Genomic DNA, 24,643 nt, shown 5'->3' with positions numbered 1-24,643 from the left:
TAGGAAAGGTAGCAGAATACAACAATTACTAATAGGGCATTATGTAAAATTGTGGGTGTGTAACCGATGTGATTCTGCAATCTGCATTTGGGGTAAAATTGGGGGTTCATAACCCACTTGAATCTAATGTATGAAATATGATATGTCAAGAGCTTTGTAATGTTGTGAACAACCAATAAAAAAATAAATAAATAAAAAATAATAATAAAACCCAATAAAAATTAGACAAAAGAGATGAACAGACATCTAATAGGAGAAGAAACATGAATACAAAGGGAAATGTAGTTTAAGTCCACAATGGGATGTTATTTTGCAACCATCTGGTTAAAATTAAAAGCTAGACAAAAGCAAAGCTTTTCATGAATGTGGATGAAGGCGAACTCAAATAGACATTCTCATGCCTCATGACTCAGTAATTTCACGTTAGGTACATATCCAAGAGAAAGTCCTATTCAAGGTGATGTGTGCAAGGCTATTCATAGTAGGATATTTCATAAAATTGGAGAAAATAAACCCAATGGCTATGGAAAGATAATATTTCAAAAATTTGAATATCCAAATGTTGAGGTGTTACATAACTTTATATAAGGATAATTTGTTACTGCATATATCAATATGCATAACTTTAAAAAAGTCTTGCCTGAAAAAGCAAGTTGCAGAAGGTTACATTACAAAACAAGGAAAATTAAATAATACATTTGCTCATCTCTTTATGTGATTAAACTACCTAAAACCACAAGAGAATGATGACAAAAATTTGGGACAGTGGTTAGCTAGGGGAGGGACACAGAGAAGTGGAAAAGAGGGAGAATCATATAGTTTGATATAACATTATCAATATTCTATCATAGTCTTTGTTATGGGTTAAACTGTCTTCTTCAAAAAAGATATGTTGAAGTTCTAACCCCCAGTATCTCAGAATGTTGCCTTCTGTGTAAATAGGATCATTGCAGATGTAATTAGTTAAGATCAGGCAATATTGGAGTAGGATGGGCTCCTAATCCAAACGGACTGAGGTCTTTACAAAGAACATGGACATATGAAAATTGTTCTACAGAGAGAATAGCACGTGAAAATGAAGGTTGAAATTGGGGTGATGCATCATCTAGAAGCAAGGAAGACCCAGGTTGCCAGTTAATCACCAGAAATAAGCAAATGGCCTAAAGCAGATTCTCCCCCATGGCTCTCAAAAGGAACCAACCTTGCTGACATCTTGTTTTTGGACTTCTAGCTTCCAAATTTGTAAGACAATAAGTTTCTTTTCTTTCAGCTACCCAGTTTGTGGTACTTTTCTACAGCAGCTCTAGGAAACAATATAGCTCTTACTTAATTGAGTATTAGGGTCATAGGTTCATTTTATTTTTTATAATTAACTACTTGCAAATGTGTTACACAAACAAATATTTATGTATCAAATAGTTACAAACAAAAATAAAAAGACAAAAGTTGTTATTTTCATTACTACTAAACTGGGCATGTTTCCACTATTAATCTTGATGGCAAATTCCAATAAAGCTTTTCTAGACAGTTTTATTAAAACTACAAAAACCAATTTCCAGCACTCCCCTGGCTTTTTATGGAGTTTTATTTCAACTTCAATGTCACGGAATCTCTATTCTCTGACTTATAGCATGCACGACTTCTGAGCAAAGTGTCCTACATTTAACCATGAACCACGATTGCCAAGCACACACCTGTCATAAATTATCACCTTGTACAAAGGCTGGCATCAGCTTTGCCTCCATTTAGTGCAAAGGTAATCCTGGATACCTAAAATTATATCAAGGTTTTAAGCATGCATGCCACAAAAGTAAATGTGTTCTCTTAGCCTAGAAGCCAGGGCAGGGGCTGTGGTCTCTGTTCACACAGAAGTTATCTCTGCTGCCTAGGAAATAGTTCTGACACAAAGCTAAGTTCTCAGTGAACTTGTTGAATGGATACAGAAATGATTAGTTTTAATAGAGTGCCATTTCTCAGAAATAGTAATAAAACTATACTGCTTTTCAGGAGCCTCTCCTCCCATGGATTTTTGGTTTGTTATTTGTCCTCATGTGATGATGATTCACCAGTTCTCAAGGTCCCATCTTTGGGGACAATGACTAGAGGATCAGATTTGGGTTGCATAAGCCCAGACACACACACAGACACACACCTCTGTCTGTCTGTCTGTCTGTCTGTCTCTCTATCTCTCTCTCTCTGTATTTCTTTGAAGGTAGTTAATTGTTTATTCTTCCTTACAGATTAGGAACTTGCTCTACTAATAGTAATGCCTTCTGTCTTAAGGAGAAGACATGTAGGTGCTTAGGATCTTTTGTTAATACTCAGATGAAATATGTCATGATTAGAGAGTGGATTCTAAAATAGGAATTCCAATAACATATGCAAAGTAGATTTTAAAATATAATGTGATTTATGCAGTACTTTGAAAAAGAAAGTAATATTATTTTAAATATATAATTCATGTTATGATTTTTTTTTTTTGTAATAAGGATTGAACTCAGGAGCACTCAACCACTGAGCCTATTTTCCCTTCCCTATTTTCTATTTTATTTAGAGTCAAGGTCTCCCTGAGTTGCTTATTGCCTTGCTATGCTGAGGTTGGCTTTGAACTCATGATCTTCCTGCCTCAGCCTCCTGAGCCACTGGGATTACAGGTGTGCACCACTGCACCTGGCTTAATGTTATGATTTGCCATTGAGTTAATAAGATTTTTTTTTCTTTTTTAATGCAGTAGCTAGAGCAGCTGTTATTGGGTGCTCCAGTGAAAGCTTGAGAGTTTCAAAATGCAGGACTACAATCCCAGAAATGCTTACTGGTAGGATTTATTAATTTAAACAACATTTGTTGAGTGATCACACCTTATCCTAGGTGAGGATAGACAGATGAATGAGACCCCTGTAGGAATTCATTTCAGTGGAAGAGACATAAGCAAAACAATAATTGCAATGAAATGTGATGAAATGTTATTAAAGGAAAGAGCTGTATTCTGTGTCGCTCACATTTTCAGTGTGGCTTATTACCCAGTTGTTCTTTGGGTGCTGGCCATCTGGGTATAATATTTCTCTACTAACCAGAATATTTAATTAACCAAAACATTCACTTCTTTGGCCATGTCTAAGTAACAGTTTATTTTACAAGTTATGATTATATCAATTTAAAAAATCTCAATATCTACCACAGGGGAAAACTGCAGCCATTTTTTCCTACAGTTAATGGCTAACTTATTTGACCTCACTTTTGCATTTTATGATCCTTTCCAATTTCCAGGAATTCAGAGGCTCCTTCTGATTCCAGAATAGAGCAATGGCATTTATTCCCATGTGGCACCAGTTTTTCACATAGGTGGTGGCGACATTTTACTAAAGTAAAAAGAACAAAAGTCTCATAGATTCACCTAAGCATTGAGCTGGAAAAAAATGAGACAGTTAATAGATATAGACAATGTAATATAATCAAAAGAAATAATCATTGTTAATGAAATAGGAATATTTATTATAAACTGACCTCCACAAAATTTGTTAGATGCACATCTTTTTTTTTTGGGGGGGGGGCGGGTATACGTATCACTAGGAATTCTCTCACCAGTGGGTTTTAATAATCACTGAAGGTCACTCACCTATTTTCCCTTTTCATTCCTTAGACAGCAGGAAAAACGTCCAGTACTCTGACAGGGTACACTCTAGGGCTGTGTCTTCATTTACAACACGTGACTGGAATACCTGTTTTTCACTGCCCCGGGGAGATCTAATACAATATTCTCCCGCAAACACGCAGTCTCTTTCTAACCGCCCTCTTTAACCTTTTCGGGCTGCATTTGGAAGGAGTTCCTCTGCAAGCTGCATCTGACAGCCCGACAGACCTCTAGACTTCCCTCAGCTCTCCAGATTCTTCTCTTGAATCCTCAAAAATGGCCCCTTTATTTTGAAAATGAGTTTAAAATAAAACTTTCTGTAGCTAGTCCAGCGGCTGAGAGGTCAGCTCTCCTGCTGATGGGGTGGCCTTAGCATCTGAGCGCGCTGCCCTAGTCTCTCCCTGTCCCTCTTCGGTGGAAAAGGGGGCGGAGAAGAGAGAGAAGAAGGGGCGGAGGTCACCCGCGCCTTCCATCCTGCCCTGGCTTCAAGCGTCGCTAGGTGCTGCGGGATCAGAGGGGCTGAGCGCAGCCCAGCAAATCTCCGGTGAGAGGATTGACCGCGCAGAGGGTACAAGCGGCGGGACTCAAGCGGGTGCTGGAGCCGGAGCGCCTCGCTGTGCTCCTGGAACCTGCGGCGGCGGCTGAGAGAGGCCGAACTCACCATGGCACACCGAGCTAAGCGCTCTGGGGCTCCCGCGATAGCCCTGCTGGCCGCCCACAATACCGAGGTAACCATCTTTCCCACGCATCCGCCCTGGGTTTAACCCACCCTCTCCCTAAGACGCCGGGAGATAGATGCAGCCGGCTGCGCTGGAAGGCGCCTTAGACTGCTCTTGGCAACAAGTTTGGACCAGATTCCCCAAACTGAGGGGACTAAGAAAGAAGGGTATTCGGACTGACCGGTCCGATTGTGAGCTGGGCGGATGGGGACCAGGTAGAAAGGGTCTCAGAGGAGGGAAATAGGGCAAAGGGAAGATCCCCTTCTCTCCCTGTGGTTCCTTGCGGGCGACAGTTCTTATCCTCACCCGGGCTGGCTCAGAAGTTTGGTAAGCCTTTGGCGCCCCCCAGGGTAGAAGGGAAAACAATCTTCTGGCGTTTGAGCAACTGCAGAAAGTTTCAGCAACTTGGTAGGTTTAGGGAAGATGTTGCAAGCAAAAGCCTGGGGGCTGCGGGGTTAGAGACCGGGGAAAGTAGAACTGTGAGTAAGATCTAGAGGAGGCAGCCGCCCTCCGGGCAGCCCAACCGGCTCCACTGGGGCTGTTTCGGTCCCAGGAAAGGCTGGCCTCCTAATTCCCAGCCTCCCGGAAAGCAACTTGGGAAACGCCGATGGAATCAACTCCAGGCAGGGTGGTTGTGGTAGTGTGTATCTAGTGTCTGTGACTCAGGACTCAACCCCTTGGGGAAGAGCAACAAAGAAATAATTCTCATTGGATGTTGCTCCTCTGAAGCTGTAACTTAACAGCAGTTAGGCAGCTGTGCCTAGACCAAACACGGACCTTCCCTTTCATCATCAGGAACCAGGATTTCTGCACAGGTGGTAACTAGATCAGAAAAACCTTCCCAGAGATTCACCGTTCAGACTTCCAAGAGTCCATGTGTGTGCAGTTTGGTGTTATGCGCTCCATTTAACATGAGCTTGTTGGTCCCCCTCCCAAACTTTAGAGAAGATTGATATGTCTGCCTGACAAACAAGGTGGTTCACCTGGGTGATAATCTGCAGTTTGGGGACAAAGTCCTTCAGAGAAAGGAGCAGGAATTTAAAAATGATTTAAATAGATTGTTATGCTTTAAAAAAATTATTGGCTTTAAATCTACTCTTGTTAGTATTTTGCACACCTTTAAAATTTTAAGGTGTTAGTGAAGCCTCAGGAGGATATTTAACCAAGAGCTCTCAATTTTGGCTTTTTTTTTTTTTTTAATCTTGAAAAGAAAAAAGAAACAGATGGATGCTACTTTCAGTATGATGCAATCTTGCTTATGATAGGCCAGACAAATCCAATCCCACCACAGGGTGCTGGGGTACTTTGGTTTTAAGGGTCAGATGATCAGCAATTTGGTATTTATAATCTCTCTCTCTCTCTCTCTCTCTCTCTCTCTTATGCTACAGATGTCTGGACTGCCAACCAGCACAGTTTTGAGAGAGAGATGACTTGAGGAGCCAGCTGTTATCTCCACAAAAATGTCCATGAACAATTCCAAACAACTAGTGTCTCCTGCAGCTGGGCTCCTTTCAAATACAACCTGCCAGACAGAAAACCGGCTTTCAGTGTTTTTTTCAATAATCTTCATGACAGTGGGAATCTTGTCAAACAGCCTTGCCATTGCCATTCTCATGAAGGCATATCAGAGGTTTAGACAGAAGTCCAAGGCATCATTTCTGCTTTTGGCCAGTGGCCTGGTAATCACAGACTTCTTTGGTCATCTCATCAATGGAACTATAGCAGTATTTGTGTATGCATCTGATAAAGACTGGATCCGCTTTGATCAATCAAATGTTCTTTGCAGTGTTTTTGGTATCTCCATGGTATTCTCTGGTTTGTGCCCACTTTTTCTAGGCAGTGTGATGGCGATTGAGAGGTGTATCGGAGTCACCAAACCAATATTTCATTCTACAAAAATTACATCCAAACATGTGAAAATGATGTTGAGCGGCGTGTGCTTGTTTGCTGTTTTTATAGCTTTGCTGCCTATTCTTGGGCATCGAGACTATAAAATTCAAGCATCAAGGACTTGGTGTTTCTACAATACTGAACACATCGAAGACTGGGAAGATAGATTTTATCTTCTGCTTTTTTCTTTTCTGGGGCTCTTGGCCCTTGGTGTTTCCTTCTTGTGCAATGCCATTACAGGAATTACACTTTTAAGAGTTAAATTGAGAAGTCAACAGCACAGACAAGGCAGGTCTCATCATTTTGAAATGGTCATCCAGCTCCTGGCTATAATGTGTGTCTCCTGCATTTGCTGGAGTCCATTTCTGGTAAGACCCTCAAGTTTTGAAAGTTTGTGTTTTCCATGTTTGATATAAAGTTTGTTGTCTTTATTAAAGTTGCTAGTCTGGAACTTCAATCTTTGAAATGCCAGCATTTCCTTGTACTCAAAACTGATTTTAGTACTCAAGCTCTGGCTTAGAATTAAGCTATGCATTACCTACTTGGTTCTATTTTCATAGGCTTTGACTTGAAAGAAATGTGTTGCTAAACAATTCTAACCACGGTGTTGCCTGTTTAAATGCAGTATAGTAAAAGTAAAGTAGTTTTACAGAAGTAATGCATATTTTTAGTACTTATTTTTTAGTTTTAAGTGGACACAATATCTTTATTTTACATTTATGTGGTGCTGAGAATCCAACTCAGTGCTTCATGCATGCTAGGTGAGCACTCTACCACTGAACCACAACCCCATCCCCCATAAATAATGTATTTTTAACATACTAAAATATGATTACTTTCTAAAAAAATGACCAACTATAATACAACATTGGATCAGAATCCAGTAAGTTTTGACAGAAAGTAATCCAGGCTTTTAATTTGCACACAAAGCCTAGTAGCTACTGAATTCTTTTACACATGTAATGACTAGGTCTCAACTTGTAAAATATGGTGATTTCAGATGGTTAATTATTCAGGTGAACTGTGTGGATAATTGAAGTGTAGAAATCATTAGTGCACTAATCCTGGGAACAATGTTAATAGCCTGGGAAAAGTATGATTGACAGGAGGACCAGAGACTCTTCCCTTTTTCTTTATTTTCTTTCTTTTTTTTTTAAATAGCCAGCAGATATAAATTTATATCTGTGTGTGTGTGTATATATATATATATATATATATATATATATATATATGAATGATAGCTTGGTATTTTAATTTGGAAATGAAGGCTAATGTTAGGGATTAGAAACAAACACAAATCATTCATGTGACATTCTAGATAGAAGAAAAAGAAAACCAAAACAACATTTATGAAAAATAATATAAATTTAACTCCTCCCAACATTTGACTTTATGATGGAAAGAGTGACAGCATGCCATGAAAGAAAAAAAAATCTTTCTGTAGGGAGCAAGTGACAGCAAAGATTATTTTCATTACTTCCTCTGCAAAAATTAAGAAGTGGGCTGGCATCCAGAGACAATAATACAGGTTAGAAAAAGGTGTAAGTGAGGCAAAAGGAGAGGTGAGACTGAAGTTAGGGATTAGCAATTTATGCTTATGGTACAGTTGTTTGATTGATCCATGTTTATAGCATAGTTGTTTGAATTGAATAACAAAGATCAGTTTTAACAACATTTGGAACCACGTCAGTGGTCCTTTTGGGGATCTTAATTTATGCTGCTTGACTAACAGAATTTCATTAGGGGAATGATTCTTCTTCATTTTCTAAATTAAATCTTGAAATAAAGTATCTTTTAAAAATAATAAGGGAGTCTGAGTGAATTAAAATTGATTTTTGGGTTGTGAAGGGAATATGAAGACAGAAAGGAAGTGTTCAAAAATATTACAGAAACTTTCAAAACAGTCATAGCTTTGGAGGAAACCTTAAAGCAATGAGGTAGTGCATTAAATGAGACAATCTGGATAATGGAAGTTTCATTTGTTTTGTATTATTTGTTCTGAGCATCTTAAAAATTCTGTTTAGTTCTGGCTTTTGACTTTGAGAAATAGGAGTGATCGACTTAAGAAAGTAAAATTTTATTCTCTTGCCTTGAATATGTTGAATTTATTCTTTTCTCTAATTTCCTTTCCTGATATTTTGGTTTCCTTCATTGTTGGAATAGACATTATGATTTAATTTATATTTTGGGTGTATTTTCTAATGGAAACAATTTCATTTTTATGAAACAATTTTCTGAGCTCTGCTGTCTGAGTTATTGATACATCTATGACACCACTGTCAATACTTCTAAAATGCTTTTAAGTGTGAAATTATTTCTGTTGTAGATGTGTAATAGGTATACCATAGGTACTCCTTAATGGTTTGGTATTTTGAATTGTCTCAAGGATCCTTTGCATTCTTTGCTCCTTTCATGAAGACAGATCTTCATGGTAATTTCTGAATAAGAAATTTGTAAGTTTGGTGATCTGAACACAAGTGCCTTAGGGATTCAGTAAAGGTCATCAGGGAGGTGTAAATGTGACCCTTGGGAGAAACTGAGGCTTGAAAATGCCAGATTACCCACCACTGATATCTCAGTTGAAGCATTTTTCTTTTTCCTCAAATGTCTAGGGGGATTTGCACAGGTGTTAATGATGAAGTCACCCATCATGCCCACTTTGTGTTTTAAATGCTTCTTACTATTTAAAGCACGTGTAAAAACCAAGCTTTTAGATTCTCATAGATTACTCTAATAGGTGACAACTTTCCGGCCAATGAGCTACTTTGCAGCATGTGCCTTTTCTCTATGTTTGATCAGTTTGAGTGATTGGATTTGTGACTTGAATGGACATCTGAATGCATTATTTTACCTGTGTTCACTGTCATATTCAAGCCTCACTCTGAAATAAAGTTGCATATACTAAGAGGAGGAAGTGAGAAAGGTGCAGATATTTGTGTCTGTGCTTGACAGGATATAGTGTATCAAAAGTTAAAAAAAAGTTAATAGTGGCATAATTTCTAAAATTGCTTAGACTTATATTGAATATTAGTTTTACAGATTGAATTTTATGTAACCAGTACAAGGGTAAAATGATTGTGATGTTTATTTGAATTCTTTTTATAATAGGCTTTAATATTTTTGAGTAGTTTTGGTTTGTAGAAAAATGAGTGGGTACACTGTTAACCTATAGCCCCCCTCTCTGCATGCAGTGACCCTTATTTTTAACATTGTGCATTGGTGGGGCACACTTAAAACAAACTGATAAGCTAATGCTGATAACGTTATTATTATCTAAAGTCTGTTGTTTATCTTAAAGTTCTCTGTGTTGTACACTCTGTGGATTTTGACAAATGTCTAATGACATCTGTCCACCATTGTAGTACCATACAGAATAGTTCCACTGTCCTATAAACTCTCTACAAACATTTCAGAAAAATTTCATGAAGATGAAATTATTTCCACTTGAAAATATACTCAAAATATGAATTAAAACCCCAAACTCAGGAAATTAGAAACAATGTATTGTTTTTTTCCCCCAATGGGGAAAATGTGGTTTTCTTCCTCCTAAAGGAATTGAGGTTTAGAAATGTTGTATAAACATTGCATTTTCTTAAAACATAACTTATTATTGACTTTTAAAAATTTACAATGTCTGGGTTTCATAATTGTAAACATGCTTAACACATATAAATTCATTTAATTACAGTCCTAACTGAAAAATGCAAGAAACTACAATAGCCGTTTAACTTATAGTGCCAGGTAGAAACAAATTAACTTCAAACTTTTTGAGAGTCAAAAGCAATTTTAAAATTATCTTGTGTGGTTCACAGGCAAATTATTTTTTTCTTGGTAAATGATCTTAAAGATGTTCTTTTTTTTTAAAAAAAAAGTATTTCTTTTAGCTGTAGATGGACACAATACCTTTATTTATTTATTTATTTTTATGTGGTGCTGAGAATGGAACCCAATACCTCACATGTGCTAGGCAAGTGCTCTACCACTGAGCCACAACCGCATTTTAAAGACATTCTTTTGATGTTTCTGTTTTATGGGGGAATATTTACCAGCACCTTCAAGGAACATTTTCTTAATATTCTTTGTTTCTGTCTTTATACATGTAATGGTTCTTTTAAATACTATGTTTCTAGAACACATAACACTAAAAACGATTTATTATTATTGCTATGTGTATTTCAACAATTTAGCAGAACATTAAATACTTGTTGACTGATTGACGTAACTCAAGTTGTATTAATGTCAAGAGATTGGAAATGATTGACCAGAATATGGATTCTGAGTTTTGTAGGTAGGAGTTAAGCAAATACTGAAACCAATGATCATTTTTAATGTTTCCTAAATCAGCAACTGTAGACCTGTGAACTGTTAAACTTCAGCTATCTTTTATTAGAAGGCCAGTTGTTCGTTTTATCATCTCTTAAGGGATACAGGATCATTTTGAATAGGGGAAAACTATAAAGTCTATAAAGAGCAAAATGATTTCTTTTGTAGTTTACTTTACCCAAATGTTCCCTTGCACATGTAGATTTTGACTTTGGTTTTTGGAAGGTGGTTACTTTATGCTAATATTTTCTAGTCAGTGTAGTTAACCATCATTTGGTTGTGAGGGTGATTATCAAAAACAGATCAAAGAACTGAATTGTTAATTGAACTTTGACTGAAATTAAAGTACTGGCATCATAATGACCTGTTCTTAGAGCCCTAATGGCAAATGATGGGAGCAATGTGACATTGTAGGACATTTGCCTGTTAAATGAAGATTGTTCTCTTTGAAAGATGACTCTTATCATTATATTTAAAAATAACATAATGGGAATCTGTGTGTGTGTGTGTTGTGCACTTAACACCAAAAAGGTTGTGGATGGATGTCCATCCCTATGTTTTAAGTAAAAAGAAAAGATGCAAAATGTATAAATATGTATGTGTATAAATGTGTATATGTGTGTGTGTGTGTGTGTGTGTGTGTGTATATATATATATATAAAACTAGTATACATATAACTAGTATGTATACATATTGTATGTACTTATGCATATACATAAAGTGTACATTTTATATGTGTCTATACACAATTGTTAAATTATTTTCCAAGTTAAAAAATTATTTAGCTAATCAATATTGGATCTGATTTACACCACTTAAGAGGGTTTCTAATGTATTGTACCCCAATTAAAACAAAATGGGCTCTTTTATAAATGGGATCGTGTTGGTTTATTCTCACTTTGGGGTGGGCATGGAGTAAGGGGCATGAAGACAATGATAGTAGCTAGCAGAGGAGTGGTTCTGGGAGATGTGGGAGTCCCCCCACCCCAGTCTTGGTGGTCTCTTGCTTGAAACCTTCTCTTCCTGGCATTCCTGTGGCTTCTCTCTTTCTCTTTTCTGGTAACTCAGATATTTCCTCCTCTCCTTAGGCTATTTTAGAAAGGAAGTTTTCTCTTCTCCTCTCTCCCTTACCTTTGCTTTATTTCCCTCATATCACTTGTCAGTCTCTGATCACATAGTACAGATCTCTTGGTTCATCTGGGGGTTTGACTTTTTCCCTGGCACGCAAGCTCCTTGAAGAGGGAGACCTTGTTGATTGCTACATCTCTAGTTCCTAGAGCAATGCCACGCACATACATGGTATCCATAAATATTTGCTAAATGAATTTCATGGGAAGGAGGTTTTGTTCGGTGACTACACTTGTTTCTACTTTGAATTCACTTCATGGCTGAGATCGGGATTTGATTAGTAGGCCCCAGGAATATTTTTAATGCTTCTAATTTGTGACCAGGCTTGGGAAAGTCTCTGTTTGGACGTTCCCTAAGGGTGTCAACAGGAGGTAGAGTCCATCCAGGAGAATCGCCTGCACTAGGAAGTTTAAATCTGGAGCTAGAATTTAGGACTTTTATGAGCATCTAGAGAAATTTCACAAACTAGTGAATTAGTTTTGGTATTTTACTTTTATGACATTACTATAATTTGTTGATGTGTCATTTTCTCTCTTGGTCTCAGTGTACTTGGTGGCAAGATTCTATGTTGTGTTTTAGTTTCTAAAGATAGTGAGTCATTAATCAGTGTTTGTTGAATGAGTAAACTAATAAACCAAGTATTAAATGCAAAGTATTGAGGCAAAGGAAAATATTAGGCAATAGAAATTTAGATTAATTTTGCCCCATCGTCTTTAGCACTGACTTTTTCTCTACAGCTACACAATTTTTTTCATGATATATTTATTTTTTATTGGTGTTTCATCTTTGAGGGAGTCATGTCTTGGGACAAGAGGAGTAAATTATTTTGAATAAAGACTTCCAGATGTTGCATGTTCATTGTTATAAAATGAAATCTCTGCACTCAATGTTGAAATTGGTCTGAAAAATGGCCTTGCGAACGTCATGTCTTTAGCAGCTGATTGAATGATATATATAGCTCCATTTCTAATGTTAAGGAGACTAGAAGATGAGGTAGGTTTGATGTTCACTAATGATTAATTCCCAGAAAAATGTGGGAGATCTTTTTAGCGGATCTTGTGGTACCCCACCCAGATTCCCCTTTTAGGGGAGTGTTAGTTGGAAAAATTTCCTTCAGTTAATGGTGGCTGCCTTGCTCAAGGTTTTATCCCTGTCTCTGTGGTCATTCTGTGTGTGAATGGTGACAGGTGACTGTGAAGATACGAGGTGCCCCTCACCTCATTTGGAACATTTCTGAAGAGCTATTCATCTCAGAGCTTGCTGGGGCATCTGCGGAGGGTTTCTTGCACCTGCTGGGCACCTCTGCTTCTGTTCAATTCTACTACCCTCACTGTCTCCCACCCTCCAGAAAGATTCCTGCATGCTGAGCTCTATCTCGGTCTATTTCCTGAAGAGTCCACCTTAGGACAATGATTTAGAAGTTCATTTGTCCATGCCTTATCTAGGTATAAGGTATATTACACATAGGCTTGAGGTTTGATTAGATAAATATATTGAGCTATGCATATTGAAACTGAACTCATTTGAAGAGAATATCATCTTCCTCCATGGAAATATGTGGTGTAAAATTGACCCATTGAAGGTCAATCAATTGGAAAAAGATGCGGCCAGGTTGAGAAATGACATGAAAATCTGTTGCTTAAAATGAGCATGGTGGTCTGAGATGCTTTGTTATTTTAAGGTCATTTATTCTTGGCAAAACATGACTTCCTGTTTTTAAGGAGAAAGACTAATAAAAATACCCAAAGATGTCATGAAGATGGAGATGGCACTTACAAAACATTAGTTGAATGATTTAAGAGTAAGCAAATCAGAAACATGTGGATTCGGTTTATACCCTCATGGGTATAAAATCTTCTAGAGTAATGTGAATGGGGCTTTATAGTAAGACCCAGCACATTTAAAAAACAATTTTAAGATGTTGATGCTTTCCAAATCTCTGAGGGTTGCCAGTCTTAATAATATTTGTTCAGACTGATACTTATAGGAAGTATATAAAATTTATTCAATTTATATATGTTGGGAGAGGTTCTTATAGCCACACCAATCAATTTGACCTGATACATCAATGATATTTATGTGTATTGAGGGAGGACTTCATCCAATAGGAGAAATTTGTCTTTGGTCTTTGTAAATATACCTTTCAAAGTTTGTGTAAACTTGTCATTCTGTCTCCCACTCCTGGGTGTAAGGGTGTTAACGCCACAGAGGAATGGATACAGTTGTGGTTTATGCAGACAGGGATGTGGTTTTCCTCACTCCTCAGCTCTTGAATCCCCAAATAAAATTCAGACTGTGGAATGCTGACCCAGAGTGTGGTTGTGGTGGGATGGTGAAGGAGACAGAGACAATTGGTTTATATAAAAGCAATTATTTTAGCTTTTTGTGCACTGTCCCAAATCAAGCCTTCCCTTGAGAATAATGTTAGCTGAGTACAGGCTGAGAACTTGAATCTCACAGCTTTATTGCATCTTAGCGGTGACCCTGGGATTACTTTAAGCTAATTTTGGACATCTGTGAACTGAGTCTAATGATAGTTACTTACTCAGGGTACTATCGTATTAAATGGTTTGATCCCCCTAAAATCTCTTTACAAAATGATTGGCACATAGTAAATGCACAACAAAATCTAAAAACACTCAATCCAATTCTATTATTGCTGCCTACCATCTTGATTAAAAATAATCATTTGCTTTTAGTTCATTTGTTTTCTATTTTCTCCTCCGTTAAGAAGGGCTGGTTGTAGTTAGGAAGAAAGGGAAGAAGCTCATAGTTTCAGACAACTTTCTTGGACCCTTCCACTTGATCATTACTCCTGATTTCATTATCTCATCAGCAGTAAAGATGTGGGCTGCTAATCTTTTGAATCTTGTTCTATTAAAACATTTAATTGATTTATAATTGTAATTCTATAACTTATAAGGTCTTAATTTTCAAGTGATTAGAATCAAACCAAAATTAGCAAAAATTGTTGAGACCATTAGTGTTAAAGCACTATACATGGAGTTGTGAGTGGTACCACACAGTGAAAGATAAAGCTCTGTTTTCAAAGAGCTCATAACTATGTGAAATAAAAGCTGAAGAATTAGCTCTTGAGAGACAACAGAGTGTAGTGGCTGGGAGTCCAGGCTCCATTCCTGTTTCTTTCACTTCATGGACATATGAATGGCACTACAATGTGCTTATACTTCCTCATATGAAAAATAGGTACGGTAATAGCATCTACTGTATACATTTGGTGTAAGGATTAAATAGATTAGTATATTAAAATAGTGTCTGACTTATACTAAGCACCACATTCTTCAGTTATTACACTATCATCATTATTGTTTCTCTTACTATTAAATGATAACACTGCCAGTTAATAATTTTTCCAGTTTTAAAATTACAAGTGAATGAATAATGAGTGTTACAGAAGGAAGCTGTCACTTCTAAATTGGTCATTCACAAGTAATTATTAACTGAACTGACACACATTGGGCACCTACTGTGCATCAGGCACTCTTCTAGATACTAGAATAACAATCACTGTGAGTTAGCTGTTCATAATATTTATGGCCTTAAGCAACAATACTTATAAAAAGTTGAATTGTAAAATACATAGCAAACTGCCAATTAAATAAAAACAAATCCTCCAAACCCCACTATCTGGACCACTATTACCATTCTAATAAGGAAAATGTATTATTTTAATTCTTTGATAAAAAGTGATTAAACATTTTCTTTTATGTTAATTGAGCATTGTCTCCTTTCTTTTGTGAATGTGTGGGAATTTATATTTTCCTACGTGATTTACAAGAACACTAGACAGCAAAGAACAGATCTTTCTGATGTAGTAAAATAATTATAAAATCACTTGTAAAAGCAATTGCCTTTCACTTTAGTGCTTTTGTTTATAAGTAGGAAATCATCCAATAATTTATTTTGTGGGTACTGCCTTTTGTCTAAGGTTTAAGAAATGTGTTTTCTTTTTTTTCCAGAATAAGATTATGTATCAGTATTCATTTCTTTTGTTCCTCTGGTACTTTGCCTTCATTTTTATTTATGGTTTATTGGTCATGGTTTAATTTGCAAGTATCTAATCTATTTATCATTTTGAATAGTTAGCCAGTTGCACTCAAATTATTTATTAAAGGATCTTCCTGCAACTGTTTTAAACTCCAATGCTTATTACATATGGAATTCTTATACCTGCTTAGATCTTTATGGACTCTTTGTCCCATCCTATTTTTATATCTTTATATCTTTTTATTTATATATCTTTTTGTACAATTCTCATCCTCTTCACATTTTATTAAGACTTGTGCTAAATTTATTATTCCTTTTATCAATCATGTTCTATCTTACCATCAAAGTCATGGGTTGAATAAAAATTGGTAAATTTCTTCAGTTTTAAAGTTTTGATTTTATTGTATATAAAATCTTATTGTTTTTATATATTATAAAAGTAAGAAAACACTAATCTTATTACATTTTTTATTGTGACAAAATTCACATAGCATAAATTTTGCTATATTTAGGTACAATTCAGTAACGTTTAGGACACTCACAATGCTATGCAACCATCACTACTATCTGGTACAGAACGTTTCTCTTACCAAAAAGGAACCCTGTATCTATGGAACAATCATTTCTCATTCTTCACTCCTTGAAATTCCTTGAAACTACTAACCTCGTCTCTATCTCGATTTGCCTATTCTGGATATTTCATATAGTTGGAATCTTTCATGTCTGGCTTCTTCACTTAGCTTAATATTTTCAAAGTTTATGTTGTATCATGTATCAGTACGTCATTCCTTTTTGTGATTAAATGATATTAATTTATCACATTTTAAAAAACCATTTGTTAGTTCATGGACATTTAGGTTGTTTCCACCCTTTGACTATTGAGTACAAAGTTTTGTTTGAGCACCACTTTTCAGTTCTTTTGGGTATGTAGCTAGGAGTAGAATTTCTGGGTCATGTAATAATTCTATGTTTATTACTTTTTAAAGGAACTTCTAAACTGTTTTCCACAGGGGCAACACCGTATTACATTTCTGGCAGGAATGAATGAGAGTCCTGATTACTCCAGATTTTTGCCAACACTTGTTATTTTCATTTATTTTTTTAATAACTGTTCTAGTGGATGTCATATAGTAACTACTTGTAGCTTTGATTTACATATCCTTACTAATGATGTTGAGTATCTTTTCATGCAGTTGTTAGCCATATATATATATATATATATATATATATATATATATTTGTAGATGGACACAATACCATTTTTATCATTTAAAAAAAATTTTATGTGGTGCTGAGGATTGAACCCAGTACCTCACATGTGCCAGGTGAGTGCTCTACCACTGAGCCACAATCCCAGCTCCATATATATATATATATATATATATATATATATATATATACACACATACACATATACATACATACATACATACATATATCCCCACACACACACATTTGTGGTTTTTTGAGAGTCATTTTTGTGTTTAAAAGTATTATTCATTTCTAATTTTCTTTTTTAAATTTAATCTTCTACTTTCAACACTACATTTATACCCATTTTAAAAGTTAAAGGAAAAACTATTCTGTTTTAAAACAATTAATTTATTTTAATTAGGTATATATGACAGCATAATGAATTTTGATTCATTGTACACAATTGCAGCACAACTTTTCATTTCTCTGGTTGTACATGATGTAGCATTGCACCATATGTGCAGTCATACATGTACCTACGGTAATGATGTCCATCTCATTCCACCATCCTTCCTACCCACATGAACCCTCCCTTCCCTCTCTTTCCTTTGCCCAATCAAAGTTCCTCCATATTTCCCATGCTTCCCCTCTCCCCATTATTGATCAGCATCCACTTATCAGAGAGAACATTCAGGCTTTGTTTTTTGGGAGATTGGCTTACTTCGCTTAACGTGATATTCTCCAACTCCATCCATTTACCTGTAAATGCCATGATTTTATTCTCTTATAATGCTGAGTAATATGCCATTGTGTATGTTTACCACAGTTTCCTTATCCATTCATTTATTGAAGGGCATCTAGGTTGCTTCCACAGTTTAGCTATTGTGAATTGAGCTACTATGAACATTGATGTGTCTGCGTTACCATAGTATGCTGATTTTAAATCCTTTGAGTATAGACTGAGGAGTGGGTTGGCTGGGTCAAATGGTGGTTCCATTTAAAGCTTTCTAAGCAGTATGGAGATTCCTCAGAAAATTATTCTTTTTTATGTACTAGAAAAATTTAAGTAATGTAAACATAGCTGATATATGATGATTTGCCATCACTTCAGCATGTTTTTCTTGATAAGAGTTTTAGGTTTATTTTTAGTCTGGCTATTTTTTCATTTAAGTTTTAAATTTTATTTATAAAAAATCTTTTAATTATAGGTAAATTCTCAAAACAAAAATTTACCACTTAATTTATACGTCTGAAAAAATATGATTGTATTATAGTAAAGTATAATAGCTTCTTTTACATTTCTTGGTAATTCTTTGTTATTTTTTAGTCAATCTCTGTTGATTCTATTTTCTTTTGAGAGTAACTCCTGTTTTCCTATTTCTTTGTTGAATATTATTGAATTATATCTCAGACATTGTAAGAATGACTGTATTCTGTTATATTTCTCTGAAGAGTATTTTCTGTTTAACAGGAAATTAATTTGACCAATCTTAAATTGTAAACTTTATTTGGACAGCAGCTCAAGTTTCAGTTAAATTCTTTCATTTTTACATATGTTGCATGGGAGTCTGCCCTTTACATGTGTGGTTCAAGGGTCAGCCCAAGATTTGGTGATATTTTATATATAACATTGGGGTTTTCCCTTTGTTCTTCTCTTATTTCCAGAACTCTGTCATCTGGTTCTTCAGGCTGCAAATACTGTGGGTTTTGTATCAGGATTTTTAGTTACTTTGCATGGCACAGACAGGGGTGTGCTAGAAGCTGTAGAATGGGAAACTTATCTTTTTCCTATATATCATATCTCTTCCAGAACTTGACTGTTTTTTTGTTGCTCTCCAATGTCTTCATGGAGTGATGGCGTTTTTCTTTTCATTCCCAGAACTTACAGTTGTTATTTGAATGGAGGTTGGTTCCAGAGGAACTTTTTTGGCAATACTATAATGGAACATCCTACTTGTATTTAGATTCATATTGTTATTTTTTTCTATTTTCTACACATATTTCCAGCATTTTCAGAAGTTCCATGATGATATAGCTGTGTTCTTCTTGCTAATTTTTGCATATGCAGAGTAGTTTCTGTCACGTAATAAGAATTTAATAAAATTTGTTAAACATTGGATGGTTTCTTAACCATGCTATAAACATTGAACCATTCTGTGGAATTTGATTGACATTTTGTTCTACTGGCTTTGTTATTTCTGTAATTTCCTTTTGATTTTATTTCCCCCATTCTAATGTTTATGATTTTGGTTGATTTCTAGATCTGCTGGATATAAAGAGAGACTTTTAATGTGAAGAATAAGACTGGCTTTAAAAATTATGTTTGAAAATGTATTTCCCTTGGTTAATAGTTTTGCTGATTATTGAATTGTTACATCAAATAGTTTTTTATTAAAGACTGTCAACATTATTCTACTTTGTTTAGCTCATGTAGCTCTATAATGAAGCTTGAAATCATTCTAATTCTTTTCCTTTCTTAAAAGTTGCTGGTAGGATTATTCTTGAAATTTATTTTACTGTGGGAATATTCTTGAAACTTTTTGCTTATACTCAGGGTACTCTTTTAAACTGACTCAATTTTGATTTTTAACCTCAGAGCAATTTTCTTTCTTCATTTTTTTCTGTTTGTGCTTCTGCCTACTTTATTATTTTCTTATGAAATGCTTTTTACAGGAATATCAGAGTTCCTTGATTTGTTATTCATAAGACTTATCTTTCCATGCATCACATCTGTCTTTTTTATTCTTTTCTACAAAAGTTCTACAACATTTATCTAGAGAAATCTGGTATTGTTTTTATTGCAATTTTTGCATTTTGCAATTGAGTGAGAGTTGTTTTCCTCTTGTGTGTGGATGGAAAGTTCATGGTTTTGCTGTAAGTGTTACTGCAGTTCAGAGTTACCTGGTGCATTGCCCTCCCTCTGATTCATCATGGCCCTCGCTCTGGTGGGGAGTAGCTATGTTTCCTTTTATTGCGCCAAGTGCAGCATGGAAATGAGTCACTGTCCCCCACAGAGTATGCCAACTTCCACTCTACATTTCAGAGAACTTTATGGGTTCACATATTCCCCTATTCTCTATTTTTGATCCCTTCATAACTCTTTCCTTTCTTTGACAAAATTGGCAACATATATGGTGCTTCTTATTTGGTCATTGCAATGGGAATTTGGGCAGGAACCCATAGCACAATGTGAAGTTCAATCATCTTCTTAAACCAAAAGGTCATTGTTACTTTAAAACATCTCTCTGATAATATTCAATCCAAACTATAAAAATTGACTTTAAAATTAATTTAGTATTTAATCATTTTCATTTCAGCCTGTAAGATACTGGAATGAATGATATCATCAATTCTTTTTATTGAGTTGACTTTCACATTTGTACTGGTAAGATGTTTTGGTATTTTCAGTAAAGATTAATTCCATTCTTCCTAAATGAATTAAACAATCATCAGATCAGAACAGAACCAATAGAGATTTTCTTTCCTTTTCTCTTAGACTCTCAGTACCTCTTGGTTTCCTCCAGAATTCTGACAAAAAAGAAAGAAAGAAAAAACACTTGATGTGTAGTGTAATTTTTCTATTTGCGTTCTGTTGTCTGTATCCTGACAGTTGCTTAAGTTTACTATTTAGAAAGTGTGAAGTTGAATAAAGAGGGTCAGTGGCTGAAAGACCATGGATGAATTTCCACTTTAGAAAGCAGGTTGATTCTGCCTAGTCCCAGGAATTGGATGTTGACCCACAGTGGTCCCAACCCCTATTACTGGTTTGTCCCTCTTCCAATCCTACCCTAGTTTTGGTTTGGAGTTGCTCAAGATCCGAGCACTAGGAAGAAATGTCTGAGAATTTCCCTCCAATCTAGCATATCTTCTGGGTCTGCTTAAATTAGAAATGGACTTTTTTGGAAAAGCTGATTTAGAATTACACATAGAAAGAATGAACAATGTGAATGTCTTGTTACTCCTCATTTCCTACTGTCAAGCTTATTTCCAATCTGTAGCATAAGACAACAAATGACATCTCCATCATGCTTGGATTCATTTGCAGTGAACAGAATTAGATTCGAGTACATTTCAATCTTTATATAATTCTATAATGATTATGTCATGACTGATAATTTCCATATTTTTCCCTTATGCTATATCTGAATCAGAACAGTAGATGACATCCCAAATAATTTTAAATTGTCTGCAGTCTTCCAGGTTTTGAAGCTATTAAAGAACATGTGGTGCTTCTTTCCTCCAATGAAAGTCCAAAGACAGCTAAGGCAGACTCTTTCTTATTTCATGAAAATATAAAGGATTGCTGCTGCCAGTCAAGAAAAAAAATACTGAACAGTTCTAACTGCATGGCATTTAGAGGAAATCTCTGCCTTTTCTTGCTTCTCTCTGAACTCATATCAGACTGATGTATGGATGAAGGATGTCGAGGCCAGCTTGCTCAAAATATCCCTGGATGGTGTAAGTGACAGCAGTCTGTCTCAGAATAATTTCTACTGTGTGCCATTGACCTTCTCCTGATTGCCAACTTCAAATTTGTCTGCATAAGTCACATGATCATAATACAAAAGCCAGTCTGATTATTTAGGTAGTTTTAGACTGATGTGGATTTCCACATGGTCAATTTAAGAAGCCACTGAATGTGTGGCTGTAAAGATACTGAATAACTTGTTTTACCTATATCAACACCCTTGTGTCAAATGCCTCTCTTGGATATGAATTGACATTCATATATAAACATACCTTAGTGTTAGTTAAATATACCACCTTTCTCTTGACTTCTTGGTTTGTTTTACTTGCTTGCCAAAACTCAAGTTCAAATCAATCAGTTCCAACTGAGAGATTATTTATCTGCTCAACAGTATAAAGAGACAAGCAGCAGTCCATTATAAATCATGCTTCATGGTGATTTCTGAATGGTGTTCTGTGCTTTCAGATCCCGACAAGGCCACAGAACCCAAGCAGTCCTGAGGAATTTCTTTGTTATCCTCTAACCCCCACCTGAAGGTCAAAAAACTCTCCCTATGTTTCAGCCAAAAGGGTGAAGTTTTCTCCTTCCTCTATCAGCATCACAAGAGAGTACAAAAATAATACTATTTATTATCTTCACAAATCACAGTCAACTTGATATTTTTGCAGTTTCTGCATGTCTGAAGAAACTTGGCTTACATATGAGGACATTTTAACTTTATCTAAAAGCTCAGATGTAATATATGGCTAATAATGCTGAGTAGCTGATTAGATACTAAATGCAAACAAGTGTTACATGACTATGTCCTTTGGGTGAACCTTCTGAACACACATAGTCAGAAATGGTTTCCATGTCTGAGGGCATACACAAGGAAAAACATCATGCAGATGCACTGGATTAGAATCTGTACAGCACACTGAGTCCTCCTGTTTGCCACTCAGTGGTAGACATATAGGTGGGTTTCTTAAATTAACTATTATTTCTAATTAATTAAGTTAATTAATCTAATTATTAAATAATTAATTAATTATTATTTCTAAGACTACAACACAAAACTAAGGAAGAACCTTAAATTTAAAATGATCATCATGATTACAGTTTTATGTTTATATTTAAAAATTTTTATACCTTTTTAAATCAGACAATAAAATTTTAAGAATAAAATCCCTTTGTGACATGAGCATTGAATAATCACAGCCATAAGACTTGCTGTTTTGTTCACTAATTTCATTTGTGACTAAAGGACTCTAAAGGATGAGCTGCATTTTCCTTGGGCCTTTCCAAGCAGCGTACCAGGCCCCACAAGAAACAGAGTAGAAACACATGACACTGGCTCTGTCACTGAGGAGCTCCCTATTCACTCGCAAGATGAGACAGTCACAAAACAAACAACACAAACTCCACGAATAGAATTAGATGCTATATTCCATCCACAGAAGGACAGAAAAATGCAAGATAAAATAATTAGAGCAGGTTTCATGGACAGTATTACAAATTTAAATAAAGACAGATTAATAATTTCAGAATCGTAATTCCTCTAATTGAAAAATATAGATTTACCAGTAGGATGTGCTACAGGACATATTCATCCTGAAGAGGTAATTTTTAGCCATCAGCCACATTTATGTTTGACCACACTTCATGTTAAGCCATCCAATTATGGCATTTTATTTATGAAAGACTGGATTTTCTTTAACTAATTTTGGATGAAAAAAGTGTTTAGTAACCTAACTTTTGCATATGAGTGCTCTGATTTTAACTATAAAGGCACTAGTTAGTAATATGCAATCAATCACCTGTACTTCAAGTTGTGACCCCATGTTAATCTGCTCTTCATATAGGTTCATCTCCAGGCCTAAAGTCCACAAAGAAGGCTCCTAATTATTTCCCACAGACCCCAGTGCCCTTCAGTGGATTTCTTTTTTTCTTTCTTTCTTTCTTTTTTTTTTTTTTTTTTTTGAGGAATCTCAATACTCCTTTCCAGAATGGTTGCACCAATTTGCAGTCCTGCCAAGAATGTATGAGTGTACCCTTTTCTCCACTTTCTTAAAAAAATCCTTTGAGAAGAAGAGTTTTTACTTTTCTTTTCTGTCACTGACAGGTTAAAACCCCATATAGAGGAGAGAAATCATTGCTAAGTTGGCTTTTTTTTTGTATCTTTATTTTTTAATTTTTAATTTTATTTTTATTTTTACGTGGTGCTGAGAAATAACCCAGTGCCTCATGAATGCTAGGTGAGCACGCTACCACTTGAGCCACATCCCCAGCCCCATTGCTAAGGGTTTTGAGGGGATCAGTCAGGCGTTGATTAAAACCAGAGGGTGCCAAGAGTAGTCAGTTTCAAAATTTGGATTACAGCAGACTTTTCTTACTGAGCAGCTTTTTTATTATCCCAAGTGTCTTGCAAAATCTGATGTTCTTGCTATCAGAACACTACAGTTTGCAATTGTACCCAGGCATATTTGTGGCTGGAAGATATCAAAGTCCTTGAGCCAAAGATAAGACCATAGTGAGAACTGAATTTAGAAAATAACTAAAACACACACATAAAGGTAACATGTTTAGAAAAAGCCATTTATTTGTTCAATACAAATTTTCTTAGTGCATTCCATGTGTCAGACAGTGTTCTAGGTGCTGGGATTGTGGTGCTTCACAAGAAGGCAATATCCTGTCTCTCATAGGGGTTCCATTCTTCTGCAGATGGGAGTTGTAGAGGGCTAGGGGCAGTTTGGAGAGGATAGATAATAAGTAACTGAATATAATAACAGGATTTTGAAGAGCTGTAAGTGTTGCTATTGAGGGTGGGGATGGGGCTCTTTCAGACTGGATGTTCAGGGACAGTCTCATGGTGAGCTTACCTCTGCATTGTCCAAAAAAAAGGGCAGCCATGGGACAATATTGGAGCAAGGTGGTTGGGCAGAGGGAAGAGCCAGCACAAAAACCCAAGGGGAGGAGTGAACTTTTTGTAACAAGGGACAAAGCAAAGCTCATGAACTGGAGCAGGAAGAGCACAGGTGAAGGTGGGAGGATTTGAAGATACAGAGGAAGGTAGGGGTCACGCTGTATAGGACCTTGCAAGCGATGGTGAATTTGGATTAAAATTTTGTTGGAAGCCTTTGGAGAGTTTCTTAATGAGGATGGATATGATCTGACTCATGATTTTAAAATATCACTTTATTGAGTAGAGAGTGAATTATAACAAAGCGGATAGGGCAGAAAGGTTTTGCTGGAAATTTCATTTAATGCATGAGTAATAAAGAAATTACTTTTCTAGCACTTCT

The 24,643-nt window shown here is 35.9% G+C and overlaps 1 protein-coding gene across 2 annotated transcripts in view; it reads left to right on the top strand.

Moving 5' to 3' along the window:
• Positions 1-4,092: 4,092 nt before the first annotated feature.
• PTGFR (prostaglandin F receptor) overlaps positions 4,093-24,643 on the top strand; it is a 38,227-nt gene continuing 17,676 nt past the window's right edge. Inside the window, exons 1-2 of one of the 2 annotated variants that reach the window (XM_081305226.1) lie at positions 4,093-4,359; positions 5,739-6,608. In XM_081305226.1, coding sequence (XP_081161352.1) covers positions 5,811-6,608 — 798 coding nt within the window. In that variant the 5' untranslated portion in view covers positions 4,093-4,359; positions 5,739-5,810. Of the gene's footprint in view, positions 4,360-4,977; positions 5,166-5,738; positions 6,609-24,643 lie in introns of those variants that run through there. The other variant, XM_081305227.1, reaches the window with a different exon arrangement.

This window comes from Spermophilus citellus (genome assembly GCF_964194105.1).
Source record: "Spermophilus citellus genome assembly, chromosome: 9".
NCBI classification, from domain to species: Eukaryota; Metazoa; Chordata; class Mammalia; order Rodentia; family Sciuridae; genus Spermophilus; species Spermophilus citellus.
Note: the sequence above shows the minus strand (reverse complement) of the source record. Positions and strands in the feature narration are given on the sequence as shown.